The sequence below is a fragment of the Canis lupus genome, chromosome 11, assembly GCF_011100685.1.
Source record: "Canis lupus familiaris isolate Mischka breed German Shepherd chromosome 11, alternate assembly UU_Cfam_GSD_1.0, whole genome shotgun sequence".
Taxonomy (NCBI): Eukaryota; Metazoa; Chordata; class Mammalia; order Carnivora; family Canidae; genus Canis; species Canis lupus.
Genome location: NC_049232.1, coordinates 66,625,382 through 66,641,054, shown reverse-complemented (window position 1 = coordinate 66,641,054; position 15,673 = coordinate 66,625,382). Strand labels below are relative to the sequence as shown.

The window sequence follows — 15,673 nt, the reverse complement described above, 5'->3', positions numbered from 1 at the left end:
CCACATCAGGCTCCCTGCAGGGAGCCTGTTTCTCCCTCTAAGTATTTCTCTGCCCCTCTCTGTATGTCTCTCATGAATAAATAAATAAAATCTTTAAAAAAAAAAGAAAATGATGAATCAAGCAGAAATTTTATTTCCAAGCTCATCCAAGATTATTACAAACACAAATAAAGTATCCTTTTAAAAGTGTCCCAAATTAAATCAAAGGCACATTACCAAAGTAAAACACTTGTGACATTAAGAATTCAGTTAGGCCGTAGTATTTTCACATTATTTTGTTTTTAATCATTTGCAATGTTCCGAAGATAACATTTAAACATTTTTTAAAGACATGAAATGTAGGTTTCTGTGTGTGTGTTGTTGGTTTTTTTTAACAAAGTACATCCACAACTATAAAGTAGAGGAACTTAAGACAAAGACCAAATCTGCTTCATACACAAGATGGAGCAATCTAATACACAACATAACATGAATCTTTCCAAACAAGTTTGTTAAGAAATAGCTCCCATATTTAGTGTTACAAATAGTCCTCTCGTTTAGAAAAATCAAGACATAATTTAATTAATAAAGTCTGTTCTCCCCCAGTTTTATACTTGCTTGTCTTATTTAGAAACTGCAAATTCATGAGAAAAGAACAAGTTTTGTTATGGTATAAAAATCTTAGGAACAACAAATTACAAATAATTTTTTAACAAACAAAAATGTTTGCCTTCCCAAAATGTAAACATCCAGTAAATAAAACAAACATAATATTCCAGGTATAGAAACACCAGTAATTCACTTATGAAAGAGGTGTATTTGGTGGTAACATTTTTGTCTTAAATATAAAAGCATTTTACCAAAAGTCTGGCCATTATTATCTAAAGTCTTCCCCTCACTCCGTTTCCTTATCTGAGTAGAAACTCACCAATTTCTATAGAATTTTGGCTGAAATTCTGGGAAAGAAAAGGATCTGAAGGATCTGAAATAGGTAAGGAAAGGTCTGAAATATGTAAAAGTTGTTTGGCTGGAGAAAAGTGTTTTCTTGAGACTTGGAGGCAGTTAGTTATTCATCACTTTGCGCCTGAAAGCATTCCTCAGTGAGCTCCTTCCTTACTGCAAAGAGAATTAGGTAGATTTTCACATTAGTAAGATTTATACATAAAATTAGTCATCATTTCAGGTCACTTTAGTGTTCTCAAAGTAGAAAGTAACAATATAAAAAACATCCAAGCTACATCACTGAATGAGTACCCATTAAACTGCTTCATAAAAAGGAAAATGCTATGCCAGCATAAGACTATTATTTTAATACCATAGATGTAGACATTTTCCATTAAAAGGTACAATACCTGACAGCATGATTACTTCCTTCTAATATGAATAATTTTCTTTTGCAAATCTATGAAAAAGATTCCAGTAATCTATGCCCTGATTTCTTCCCAGAAAAGGAAAAAAGTGAGAATGTGGATCAAACACATTAGGACTCATGAAATTTTTAATATACCGCTAAAAAGGTGTTTTCATTTCAGTAATCAATTTTTAAACCTCTTTTAATTATCCACGTTATCCCCTAATAGCTACATTTCTTCATCTATTAAAACAGATATAGTCTGAAAGCCTCCAAGAAAAGAAATCACAGCTGGTGGTAGGAACAACTGTCCTCTGGAGAGTCCGTAGCCCCAAGAGCAGCAAGCGTGCTGATAGCGCCAAGCAGCAGATCACAACTCTGGGATGGTGTTAGGACAGAAGACGGTGGGATTAAGGTCATGAAATAACTATTAGCCAACTCATTTAAAGAGCTCAAGTACATAAGGATATTAACATCTTATGAGTTAGTGCCCAAGAGGATTCCACAGGCATGCGTTCTGCTGTTTCTTCAGATACATTTTGCTGTTTCTTAATTTCCCGAACAATAGTAGATATTCAAAACCCAGTTGCCCAACCCCTTGGGAAGACCTGTGATAATGGCATGGCCCCAGTTTAGCATGGTGTATCATTACTCACCCGCCTTTAGAATAAAGCACAGGATCTGGGCTCCCGGAAGGGGTTGCTTCCAGCTGGAACACCTACCAGCAGGGCATCCTTGCAGGCATTCTGCATGCAGTACTGTTGAAGCTCTGCAGCTGCCTGCGAGACCTGAAACAAAGGGACAACAGCTTGACCTGCTGCGCACAGCCAGAGCCACCCAGCAGCCATCTGATACTCTGAAAAATGATGCTACAGCCTGATAAAGGTCCCACATCTTGTGATTGCCAAAAGTCTCTTTTTTGCTGAAAGTTCTAATAACTGAAGTCAAAGAGAAAATGTTACAATTTCCATGATTCAGGGTATATTTTTATTTAGTTGCTTCTTAAATAAAGGAAAAATAAAGCTGTATCTTTGATCCATTTAGAATCCTAGTCTTGAGACTGAATTGCTAAAGAAATAGCACATTCTAGTGCTTCCTTTACACATTTTCACTTAAAAAGTGTGCATTGATACAGTCAGGTTTGCCATGTGAACAAACTGTTTTAATGTTTACGAGGCTGGAGCCTTACCAATCTGCCCAAAACAAGCGACAAGTTTTCTCTACCAAGCTTTTAAGGCAGGATATCTTATTGGTTAAGAGTGCAGCTTCTGGAACCAGGATGCCTAGACTCAGGTTCAGCTCCATCATTACCTGTATGATCTTGGGTAAAGTTAGCTTAATTTCTCAGTTTTTGTTTTCTCATCTGTGAAACGTATTTTGCAATAGTACCTGACTCGGTGAGTTGATGAGACAATCAAATGAGTTACATGCATGTAAAACACTTGGAATAGTGCTGACATAACAGCAATACATCTGTGGCAGACTGCAGAAACAGTCACAATATTTTGCAGCTCCTCTCACCAAGAAGTAGAGTCTTTACCCACCCCTTGAATCTGGGTTGGCCTTGTGACTTGCTTTGACCAGGAAAATGTGGCAGAAATAATGGGCAAGTTCTAAGGCCTAGGCCTCAAGAGCCTTTGCAGCTGCCTCTCTTGCTGTGGTTAGAACTGTAAGACCACCACCCAATGAGCCCAGGCTAGCCTACTGGAGGTCTTGTGGAGAAGAATCAGTGATCCAGCTCCCACTACCTGCCTACTAACCTCCAGACGTGTAAGTGAAGCCATCCTAGATCATTCAGCTACCAACCCACCCTCCATCTGACTGCAGATGCATGGAAGAGCCCAGCAAAGATCAGGAGAACTGATCAAACAGGTGAGCTCAGCTCAAATTGTTGACCTAAGAATTGCAAGTTAGCAAATGCTGCTTTAAATCACAAAGTTCTGGAAAAGTTTAGTAGGCAGCGCTGATAAATATTATTCTACCTTTCTTCTTAGCCTCCATTTGATGCCTTTTTATATACATCGAGGCTTTCCTCACATTCCATTTTATGTGCACTGAGAAGGTGTTTTGTATAAAATCTCACTCCTATTGTACAAAAATGGTTCCAATTGCTGTTCAAGTATTACTACTAGTTTGTGTTACTTTTCCAAGCTTCTAAATAACTGCAAAGTGAACTCGTTATGTTTACCACCTAGTTTCTAGAATGCTTTAGGGATTTTGGTTTCATTCATTCATTTATTCATTCATGTAAGAACAGTATTTATTATATAAATATAAAAACATAATATTATCAAGCTAATGGTTAAGCTTTCTTTTCCCTCAAAAGTAGTTCTGACATTTTCATATTAATTATAATTGGAATTACTGGTTATATTCAACAGTAATTCACAAGGAATTTTAGAACCAACTATACTAATGCTTACTATTTCTCCATCAGAGGAACAGATGAATTCCACACATGATGGATAGAAGGAGACTATCTTCTAGGACCCCTGGAAAAATGGGACTAACTAGACCCTACCCTAAAGAACATGGTCAAAAAGTTAAGCTGGGGCAGCCCCGGTGGCGCAGCGGTTTAGCGCCGCCTGCAGCCTGGGGTGTGATCCTGGAGATCCAGGATCGAGTCCCACATCGGGCTCCTTGCATGGAGCCTGCTTCTCCCTCTGCCTGTCTCTCTCTTTCTGTCTCTGTGTGTGTGTGTGTGTGTGTCTCTCATGAATAAATAAATAAAATCTTAAAAAAAAAAAACTTAAGAAAAAAAGCTGAATGGATATGCTGAGAAAATAAGAGAAGAATAAAAGTGGTCAGCATTTCTCTAGCACTTTTACAGGAAAAAGACTTTGGGGGCCAGGGGTGGAGTAGTGTACAAGCCCAAACACATAGAACATTTGCCATTGCCTTGGTTTGAGTCCATGCTCACCCAGCAACTTCGTAGAGACTTCTCCAAAACAGAGAAGGGGCCCTTGGAAGGATATCAAGCACTACAATCCCTGGGAAGGGATGCTCTTCACTAAATGCTAGGAAACCAGTGTCCTGGCGTATTTACTGGTCAGCAAGTCTGCTGAGAGCATCCATTCATCACTGAGCCCCGAAATGAGGCAAACTAGACCCTGAAAAGTCGTGACACCCTAAGGTGCTGCCTGAGAGAAGCCTACCAAACACTTGAAACCATACTACGGTTAGAACAAGGTATTATCTGTGTGACCTTGGGCAGTTTACTTGAATTCTCTGGGTCTGTCGCATCACCCATAATTTATTCTTAAATGTAGAAACTATCTTGCCTAGCTACTCCACAGGGTAGGCAGGCATCTGGCTCACAGCTCTCCTTTCCCCCTCAGATGCCAACATCATCCCAAACAGTTTCAACAACCCTAGTTTCAGTTCCCTGACCTCTTTCCTCCGATAGCTTTCTCCATTGCAACAGTTACAGCCAACACCTGTAACTGCTCCACATCTGAAATTTTTCGCTTCAACTTCCTACTTTCTGATCACAATCTCTCCCACCCATTGAACGCTGCTTCTTATCACACTATGTCTGTTCTTTGACCTCTGGGAGAATACCTCCTCCCCTTTTGCCGCGTCTTATCACCAGGAGGCTGGTGCAGTTCCATCTCTATCCAGCCAGTGTTTTAGCCCTTCTGGCTAACCCCTCAATTGCCTTGCCCTTTGCAACCTCCTTCCATCTTTCTCCTGTATTTCCTCTGCTCACCCACTACTTGGATCAACCACCATTCACCTTGGACACTCAGATTTCTGGGTGGCCAAATGCTACTGGAGAAGAAAAAAAAAATCCACAAGTAGGACAATCAGTCTCCAATCTCAAAGTAGCTGGGTCTTCCGAGTCACAGGTGTCTATGGATTAGGGGCTCCTCTCCCATTCCCAACAGCACTGTCCTCCACCCTCACTCTTGGGACTTTCCTCTGCCCTAGAAGAAAACCTGGCCTTCTGGGACACCCGGGTGGCTCAGTGGTTGAGCATCTGGCTTTGGCTAAGGGTGTGATCCTGGAGTCCAGGGATGGAGTCCTGCATCTGGCTCCCTGCATGGAGCCTGCTTCTTCCTCTGCCTGTCTCTGCCTCCCTCTCTCTCTCTCTCTCATGAATAAATAAATAAAATCTTAAAAAATAAATAAATAAAAAGAAAACTTGGCCTTCTTTGTCACAAAGAAAACTGTCGTCATACAAGTCCTTAAGTCCATACGTCCCGAAACACCTATCTTCACACACCTTCTGCTCTCCTTTCTTCCTATCTCAGAAGGTGCCCCTCCAATCCCACGTCCCCATGCAGTGTCTCCTCTACCTTCAATTCTCCTCTATTTGTTCCCCCTCAACCTAAAACTAGTTTGTTCCTTTCCCTCAACCTCGAAATAAGGCTTTTCGCTTTCTAAAAAAAAAATAAAAATAAAATTAAATTAAAAAATAAAAATAAATAAAAAAGCCTACGTACCCTATCACAGCCCAGATTCTGCTCCTACTTCCACATACCTTACTGGAACCCCTTCTGCGTCCCACGGACGCTCCCTCCCTTGTCTTACGATCCTCACTGAGGGTGAAGTTACTTTACTTACCGGTGGCCTTCGCCACCGTCATCGCCGTAGTCTCAGCACCTAGACGGGCGCCAACGGCGGGAGAAGGCGCCGTGGAGGCCCTGGAACACCACGAACATCCGTCTACACAGAACGCTACCCTAGCTGCTCAACACACTACACAACACGCTTTTCAGTCAAGCGACTGCACGTCGGACACTGACTAAGCCCCACGTAACGAAAGCCGCTCCTCCCCCGCCTTCGCCCGCTTCTCCTCGCCTCAGCCATCTTTCGGTTGCTCCCGGCGGCCACACTCTGGTCCTTTCGTCAACACTTTTCCCTCCCACTGACCCCCTCAGCCTTGTTCCCTGAGCCTGCAGCCGCGCGGCCAGACACCGGGTGTGGCGGCGGGGCCCGCGTCCCCCACGTCCCCCACACCGCGCTCCCTCCTCGCCCTGCGCCCCGTCTCCGTCCCGCTCGCGCCCCCGACCCTTCGCCAAGGCGGGTGCTCGTCGCCGCCGCGCGCCCCCAGCGCATCCTCAGCGCATCCTCAGCGGCCCCGCGGCCCCGGTCTGCGCGTGCGCCCCGCCCCGCCCCCACCCCGGCCCGGACACGCCCCCAGGGCGCTCGGCCCGGGCCGCGCTCCGGGGGTCTCGCCCTCCCCCGCCCCGCCGGGCCCGGCCTCCTCCACACGGGCCCGCGTCCCCGCCGAGGCCGGCCGGCGAGCGCCGCCCACCGAGACCCAGCGGCGGCGCGGGGCAGCCGGCCTCGCCTCCCACGTCTCACCGCGCCCCGAGGACCGGGCGCCGCCGGCCGCCTCACCTTGATCCTCTCCACGCCGGCCTCCAGCTTGAGCTGCTCCACCAGGCGCTGCAGGGCGTTCACGCTGGCGCCGGAAGACATGGCGGCGGCGCAGGGCTCCGAGGGCGGCGGAGCGACGTGCGGGAGCCGCGAGGCCGGGAGCCGGAGCGCCGCCCCGGGGGCGGGGAGGCCTCTGCGCCCGCCTCTGCGCCCGCCCCGCCCCCAATCCCGCCCCGCCCCCACCGCGGCCGCCCCTCGCGCCACCCGAGCCGCAGGTGAGCCACCGCGCGGGGCCCCGAGTGGCCGGGCCCGGAAGTGTCTGCTCCCCGAGCGCGGAGATGCCCGCCCCTGCGCCTGGACGCGGGCCGCGCGTCTCCTCAGCGCCGCGGGGCTTGAGGAGGAGCGGGCGCCACCTGCGGGGCCGGGGCTCCGGGGCTCCGGGGCTCCGGGGCTCCGGGGCCGGGCGGGCGGAGACGCCCTCCTGAGGGATCCGAACCGTGACGCCGTGTGGCCCGAGCCGGGGGCGAAGGCGTCGCCGTGAGCTCCTGAGGGCTCGGGTGCCTCGCCAGGGTCTGGGGAGAGGAAGGACGGACGGCAGGAGCCCCGGGAATCCGTGGCGGGGCTGTGAGTCCCCTGTTGCTGCTTCCTGGGGTCGCCAGGTGAGTCGGCAGGTAAGGTAAGCAGGGCCCAAGGCGCAGGCAAGAGAAGAAACTTCCATTCAGCCTCCCCCGCCCCCTCCCACCTCACCGTTTAACTCTAAACATTGTTTCTGTGATGCTGCATTCTTTTTTTTTTTTTTTTTCAAGATTTATTTGGGGGCGTCTGGGTGGCCCAGCGGTTGAGCGTCTGTCTGCATTTGGCTCAGGTCCTGACCCCGGGTCCCGGGATCGAGTCCCCGCATCGGGCTCCCCGCATGGAGCCTGTGTCTCTACGTCTTTCTGTGTCTTTCATGAATAAATAAATAAAAGTTATTAAAAAAAAAAAAAAGATTGTATTTATTTTACTGTAGAAAGAGGCAGAGCAGGGTGAGGGGCAAAGGGGAGATTCTCTTCCCTGGGACAGAGGTTGGATCCCGGATCCCTGAGATCATGACCTCAGTGGAAACCAAGTATCTGAGCCTCAACCGACTGAGCCACACAGGCGCCCCTGCATTATTTGTTTTAATTGGGTGCATTCGTTTTACAAAGCTGGCATCATTATTACTGTATGTAAAATGTATGTTTTGTGTTAATTTTTTTCACTTATGTATCATAAATATTGCCTTTAGTATTGGTCACCATTGTAGGTAGTAGATCCTTGAGCAACACAGGTTTGAACTGTGTGGGTCCACTTATGTGGGTTGTTTTTTTTTTTTTTTCAGTACAGTACTGAAAATATTTTCTCTTATGATTTTCTTTTCTTTTTTTTTAAGATTGATTGATTTGAGAGAGAGAGTGGAGGGGCAGAGGGAGAAGGCGAAGGAGAGAAGCAGACTCCCTATGGAACATGGAGTCCCCGCATCTCCGGGCTGGACTCCGGGCTGGATCCCAGCACCCTGAGATCATGATGAGAGCCAAAACCAAGAATCAGTAGCTCAACTGACTGAGCTACTGAGGAGCCCCTTCCTTTTGATATTCTTAATATTTTCTATTCTCTAGCTTTATTGGAAGAATACAGTAGATATTCCATACAGCATACAAGATAAGTGTCAGTCAACTGTTATTGGTAATGCTTCCAGCCAACGGTAGACTATTAGTAGTTAAGTTTTGAGGGAGTCAGTATGTGGATTTTTTACTGCATGAGGTCAGTGTCCCTAACCCCCATGTTGTTCAAGGGTCAACTGTATTTGTCAGAACTCGTTTTGAGTAATGCAAAAAGGTAACATATTGGCTTATATAACTGAAAAGCCCAGGAACTTTAGAGTAATGGATTTCATTGCCCAAATAATAGCTTCAGGGCTCTCTTTTGGCTCTGCTTTTTCTAGGTTGACCTCATTTTCTTCAGTGGTAAATAGACTCTAAGAGGTGCTATGAAAGAATGTTCATTCCATGCTTTCACTGTCCCAGCCTAGTATTTCTTTCCTTTCTCATTGTCCCAACAAAAACTCCCATACTGGATCTCACCAACCTTATTCAGTCCTGTGCCCACCTTGAACCCATCATTATTTGAAAGCAAGCGGTATATAGAGTATGTAGAATTGGAATGTCCAGGTTAGGTGTGCCTGGACAGCAGGAGAAGGGATGCAACACCAGCTTCCCCTTTTTGGGACTGAGGCACTCATTCCCCCGGCTGATGGGAGTAGCCACAACTGATGTCTCAACTAAGTCCCTCTCTGGGAACTGCCCTTAGCTGATAGCCATCCCTCCCAGTGTCAGCACCTATCCAGATTGATGTGGGATATGTAAGACCTGAACCCCAAACCCTTTGCCTCAGGTTGGAACAACACTGAAAGATGGTCCCAGCTCCACAGTTCTTTGCTGGGATCATCTGAGGCCTTTATGGCAGCTATTTCACAGTTCAGGTCCTTCTGCACAATCCACACTCCCTAGACTCTCCCACAGGTGTTGATTTTGACACTCCCCAGTAAACTTTCTGCATGAAAATCTCTATCTTACAGTCTTTATCTCTGAGGAACCAAGCTAAGACATGCAAACTACATGGACTGAGGAGGGTAGGGGAAGAGTGGTTCCCCAAAGGGAAACCGGGGTGCTGAAACCAGAAGGGGGCCAGGAGCAGTCAGAAAAGATATACCCTACATCTGTTACTTTTAATGACTGCATGATACTCCATTGTACAACCGGATCATAATCTACCTGCTGCCCTCTTACTTAACACTAGGAGGATCACCTTAACATACAGCTTTGTGCATGTCTGAGCTTGGGGCGGGGGTGGGTGGGTGGGTGCATGCATGCATTCCTAAAAGTGGAATTGATGCACTAAAAAGATAAAATTTCTTGAACTTTTCCCTACTTTATCCTCCAGAAGGTGGTAGCAATTGCTAGTCCTACCAAAAGACTACTTATTTCTCTGCACCCTCACCATTCTAGATTGGGTTCTTTATCAACCTAATAGATGAAATATCGCATCTCAGATCTTTTAAGTATCTTGACACTGAACATTTCCTTTTTATTTTGTGAGCTATGTGTTCAGTCTTTGGTGTGTTAAAGTTTTTCTTATGACAAGAGCAGATTTGCAAATGTTAAAGCCCTCACTAGTAACAAGTTCCCTCACCACAAAGAACTTCAATCATATCCTAGTCAAAGGATGAAAATACATGTTGGAAACATTACTAGATTGCTGAGAAGACAGAATAGAATGGTCACATGTCAAAAAGGCGTGGCAGAGAACTCCAAGCAACGGTACAGACTGGAAGGGCTGTGGAAAGCTCCTCAAAAATGGCAGATCTGAGATTTTGAAAATATGAGTCCTGCACATGGCACAGAGGAAGGGCGAAAGCATTCCAACGAGGAGAGAGCAGGCCATGCACACAGGAGTGGATGGATGGATGAATGGATGGATGGAGAAGGCTCTAGTGAGCAATAAAGATACAAAGTTGTTAAGACTCAAAAAGTTACAGAAAACCTCAAAAGAAAAGGAAAAGTTTGTGGCAAGTAATGGCGTAGCCACATGGTAACACATTTTAGGAATATTAATCTGGGATGAGGATACGAAACGAACTGAAAGTGAGGAAACAAAATGACTTCAGTGATAGCTTTTTGTCTTCTTGGTGGAGAGGGTGGCTGAATGAGGCCCTAGATTGGACTGTGAAAATGGGATGGAGAACAAATCCAAAGGACTAAGTCAGGCATACTCCATGGTGGTTATAAAATGTAAAGGAAGGGATGCCTGTGTGGCTCAGCAGTTGAACGTCTGCCTTGGGCTCACGGTATGATCCCAGAGTCCCGGGATCGAGTCCCACGTTGGGCTCCTTGCGTGGAGTCTGCTTCTCCTTCTGCCTGTGTCTCTGCCTCTCTCACTCACTCTGTCTCTGATGAATAAATAAATAAAATCTTAAAATAAATAAAATGTAAAGGAAGGGGGTGGGGGGTGGGACAAAAGGATCTGAGCAGAGACCTGGCTAGAACTGGTACCTGTAACAGATGTTAGGAAACAGGCCTAGGTTTGAAGGGAGGAGTAAAGGACAAAGATGAGTTTGGCTTAGGAGAAACCAGGTCTTCAGCTATAATGCTATGTGCCTCTAAGCTGTTGGAGATGTTAAGTGGCAAGATGTTGATATGGGAGACCTCTGCTCAGCACAATGGTAGCTGAAACGGAGATTATCTCTAATTAGAAGAGGCCACTTTGGGGCTCTGAGGAGACACATAATGTACTTGTGTGTCGGCCATAAGTAGCAGAAAATGCTTGGAGGTGTCTCCCATCTCCTCTTTCATGCTGTATACACCCACCACTTCTGCCCACCTCTGTATAACTGATTGTGCTACTCTTGGAGAGGAGTCATCTGGCTTGGAAAGAAACAGCAAGGTTCTGCATAGAGCCTTCCACAGTGATCCATGGACAAGCAAGCCTGGTGCCACTGACCATCTGTGTTTTGCTTTATACTTTACCAAAATGTCTTCTCATCAAGTTTTTGCATCATGGAACTTCAGAGTGAGGAGACCTTTATATAATGTAGTCCATCCCAGTTTTAGAGATGAGGAAACTAATAGCTACTGAGGAAAGTGACTTACAGAGTACCTCACAAAGTAGGAGTAGGGAAAAGAACTTTCATTTTAGCTTCCAAGAGATGTCACTGCTCATCTTGAGTACAGTCTGTTCCCACAGATGTAGTTATTTCTAGAGCTCTAAAAGTAGGTGAGGCCCATGGACAAAGAATCCTTTCCTCCTTACCTCAGCTAAAAGGTACAGATTACCAATATATTATCTTAGAAATTTGTTACATTTTTTCATGGTTAAAATAAGAACTTATAATACAGATCCAAACCACAATGAGATACCACCTGACACCTGTCAGAATGGCTAAAATTAACAACTCTGGAAACAACAGATGTTGGTGAGGATACAGAGAAAGAGGGACTCTCTTACACTGCTGGTGGGAGTGCAAACTGATGCACTCTGGAATTGCTTATTGTTTAGCAAATTTGATTTCATTATTAGGTTCTAGATTTGGCCTTAACCCATACTTAAATGTGAAGAGTATCATGTTTTTCAAATAAGATTAATCATGTTTCATCCATACACTCGTGTGTGTCAGTACCAATATTTATCTCCCTCATTGGCCTTTTTTTTAGGGGGTGGGGGGTCCTCTCTGTATCTCTTGGATCTGAATGCCTGTTTCCTTCCCCAGATGAGGGAAGTTTTCCGCTATGATTTGTTCAAATATACTTCGTGGTCCTCTCTCTCAGCCTCTTCTGGAATCCCAATTAGACATATATTCTTCCTTCTCAAGCTATTATTTATTTCCCTAAACATTTCCTTGTGGGCTTTTTTCTTTTTTTCCTCAGCTTCCTTCCTTTCCACCAACTTGTCTTCTATGTCACTCACTCTCTCTTCCACCTCATTAACCCTAGCAGTTAGAGCATCCAGTTTGGATTGCATCTCAGTTAAAGTATTTTTAATTTTGGCCTGATTAGATCTCAATTCTGCAGTAACAGAGCCTCTAGAGTCCTCTATACTTTCTTCCAGAGCCACTAGGAACTTTATAATTGTATTTCTGAGTTGAATTTCTGACATCGTGTTTAAATCCACATTCAGTAATTCTGGCAGTGTATTGCTTCCGGTTCTTTCTTTTGTGGTGAATTCTTCCTTCTAGTCATTTTGTCCGTGCACAGTGGCTGTATGAGTGAGCTGAGTCAAAAATATCAACCACGACCTAAGTAAAATACACCATAGATGATTCTGAAGAGATCGGAGACTAGAAAATAAAAGAAAAAGAACAGAACAAAAGAAAACAAAAGGACCACTAAAGTGAAAAACAAATTTTAAAACAAAATAGTAAAAATAAAAAACCAAAAACAAGAAGAAAGAAAAAGGAGGGGGATCCTGGTAGTGTGGAAGTGGTGGTGGAGAGAGAATATAGTCTCCCTGATAGAGGGGGATCCTCTCAGTTCTGAGTATATTTTGTTCTGTATGTTAGAAGATGCTCAATCCCAGATTTATATAAACCAGCAATACTTATATAAAGACCCAACATCAACCACAAAAAAACATAAACAAGATAAAAGGGGGGCAGAATGGGAGGGAAGAGAGAATATAGTCTCACAGAATGAACCAACCTTCGTGTGTTAGAAGGTACTTTCACCGTTGTAAAACAAGATGAGACAAAAAACAAAAACCCATATTTCATGTATCTACCAAAGTTAAATTGAGTACATTGAAGGAAATCCAGAAGTGAAAAATATATCTAAGACATGTAATTGCAGAAATATGAAAGTCAAAAAGGAAAAAGTTTAAAAATGAGTTGGTAAAAGTGTAGTTAAGGCGGGAAAAAAGAAAACATTGGAAATTTTTATATAAAAACAAGTCATAATGAAAAAAAGAAAGAAATGAAAAAAAAAAAAAAAGGCCTCTAGCTCTACATATTTTCCCTCAATCCTGGAGCTTTCCAGTGCTGCTTGTTCAGTAAACTTGCTTTTCCCCTGTTCTTCCAGCAGTTGGGGTGGGGGGGGGCCTGCTGCACTGATTCTCAGGTGTCTGTACCTGGGCGGAGATGCCGCGCCCCTTGCCAGGTGCGGGGCTCAGCTCGAGCTGTTGATCGGGTGAGGCCTTTGCTCCCTAGTGGCCCCACCTCTGCCAGGTCCAAGATGAAAAGAAGAGGGGAAAAAAATGGTCAGATTTCCAGCTCTGGAGTCGGGCTCCCGAGAGGGAGTAGTCTCCCAGTCCGCAGGCCCGGATGCCCCTGGGGGTGGGCTGGGGTGCGCTGATCCGCACAGCCCGGGGCTCCCCGCCGTGTGCCTCCCCGCCTGTGCCCGCCGCAGGGGGAGCGGAGGACAGCCAGTTTTGTCCGTCTCAGTGTCCCCGGATGGGGGCCCTGCACCGCTGGGCCTGCGCTCCCGGGGACCCCCTCTCCCGGAGGGAACGGAGGGAACGGAGGGCGGCCGCCTGCACCTGTCGCCCGGCCCTGGGCGCTGGCTTCTCCCAGATGCCCCGAGGGCGGCGGCGCTCCCGCCCTTCACCGAGGCGGGAGGCGGGAGGCGGGACTGCGGTTTGCCGCGAGCCTTCTCCGGGGCGCTGCTCCTCTCCCAGTGTCTGCGGGAACCTTGAGGCTCCTCGGCCCCTCCTGTGGTTCTGCCCGATTTCCCTGCCAAGCGCTTCCCGTCAGGGAACACTCCGGCTTGGATTTTTAAGGTTCCCGCTTGTCCAGGGCCCGGCTTTCCTGCCCGGGAGGCTTTCCTGGCTCCACTTTCGCCCGGCTGGTGGCAGTTCCCCTCCCCCACTTGTTTTCTCCACCTTCCTACCTGGTTAGAAGCGAACGCTTCTCTCTCGGTAACATTCCAGCTGTTCTCTCTTTACATCTCAGGTCAAATTCGTAGGTGTCCATGATGTTCTGAAAGTTATCTGGGTCAGTTTGTGGGACCGGAGGAGTCGAGGACCCCTACTCTTCCGCCATCTTCCTACCGTTCTATTTATCTCCCTCAAATGCACAATTAGAACTCAACAGAGGTCATGTCTGACTTAATGTCTTAAAGTAGCTACTTATATTTAAGTAACTTATATTTATAACGCCTAATAAAAGCCATTTCTCTTTACTGTCCACAAAACTTTCAGTTTGGGGCCAGCAGACTGATTCATAATACTAGCTGAATGTTAGCTTAGCTTAGCAATGGCCTTCACTCAAAGTATCTCCAAGGTTTGGCGTCAAAGTTTATTGCCCTGGTCAAAGTACACAAAAACAAACAAACAAACAAACCCTCAAAGAAAACGAACTAGGATTTTCTAAACAAATTCAATAGTACTAAAATATTTAATTCTCTAATCTCAACTATTTTTTCACCTAACATTTAAATCCTGTCTACTAATTGTAGTTTTAAAGATTATCCGCATGGTTCCTACCTAATAGACATGCTATGAAACACCAACCTGATTTGTAGAACTTGGAGAATTTGTAAAGAAATAAGACTGAGGAAAGGGTTAGTAGTGGAATCTGTTCTGAAGACATTTGACATGAATATGATCCTAAGAGTAATTTTAGCACATAATTATATGGAGTGATGATAGCAATGAACAGCTATGCACCATAAACCATAAACCATTTAGATGTCAAGCAAAAGGAAATGGTGATAGGATAGCCTTTAAAAAAAAAGCACAAGAAAAAATGTCTAACTAGTGAGGTTGTCGGATCCTCTGGCCAAGATTCTTCTCCAGATGGTTCTAAAATTGAGAAACTTTTGGGTTTTTTGGTGGGGGATGGGCAGAGTATGGAGACAATAAAGATTACACTTGTAACAACTAATTGCTCTTCCTTCATTCTAGGATTTTGAAGCATATTTTGTTGAGGGAAGGAAAGAGAAGAATCATAGTCATTCAGTTAAGGAGAGTCCATTTATCTTGACCCATGCAATGACCCTGATTCTAAAAGAATGACCAAACATTTACCAAGTGAGCAGGCTGCTGGGGGTGATTCCAGAAATGAGGTTTCTATACAGCCAGGAAAATATACAACAATCTAGCAGATATGCAAAATAATATCCAACTTTACTTTTACTTTGTTTTTATTAGCCAATCTTCATGAATGCTAACATACCCCAGTCCTTTTATTATTCCATATTACTAGATTAAAAAAAAACCTAGAATACCAAAAGTTTGAAATTTTAACAGATGGGCAAGTGCCTTAGAAAAATATAACTAGGGATCCCTGGGTGGCGCAGCAGTTTGGCGCCTGCCTTTGGCCCAGGGCGCGATCCTGGAGACCCCGGATCGAATCCCATGTCGGGCTCCCGGTGCATCGAGCCTGCTTCTCCCTCTGCCTGTGTCTCTGCCTCTCTCTCTCTCTCTGTGACTATCCTAAATAAATAAATAAAATATTTAAAAAATATTAAAAAAAAAAGAAAAAAAAAGAAAAATATAACTATTTCAGAATTT

At 45.2% G+C, this 15,673-nt stretch overlaps 1 protein-coding gene and 1 long non-coding RNA gene across 2 annotated transcripts; one reads left to right on the top strand and one right to left on the bottom strand.

Moving 5' to 3' along the window:
* Positions 1 to 260: 260 nt before the first annotated feature.
* On the bottom strand, positions 261 to 6,813 carry GNG10 (G protein subunit gamma 10). Its single transcript, NM_001205002.1, is given in 3 exon segments — positions 261 to 1,095; positions 1,987 to 2,118; positions 6,677 to 6,813. Coding segments are annotated over 2 exon segments (207 nt in total). The 5' UTR covers positions 6,758 to 6,813; the 3' UTR covers positions 261 to 1,095; positions 1,987 to 1,992.
* Positions 6,814 to 6,925: 112 nt separating this feature from the next.
* Positions 6,926 to 8,334, top strand: LOC119873977. The gene is made up of 2 exons (XR_005367158.1): positions 6,926 to 7,314; positions 8,067 to 8,334. It is a non-coding gene; the product is annotated as an uncharacterized LOC119873977 (long non-coding RNA).
* Positions 8,335 to 15,673: the final 7,339 nt, after the last annotated feature.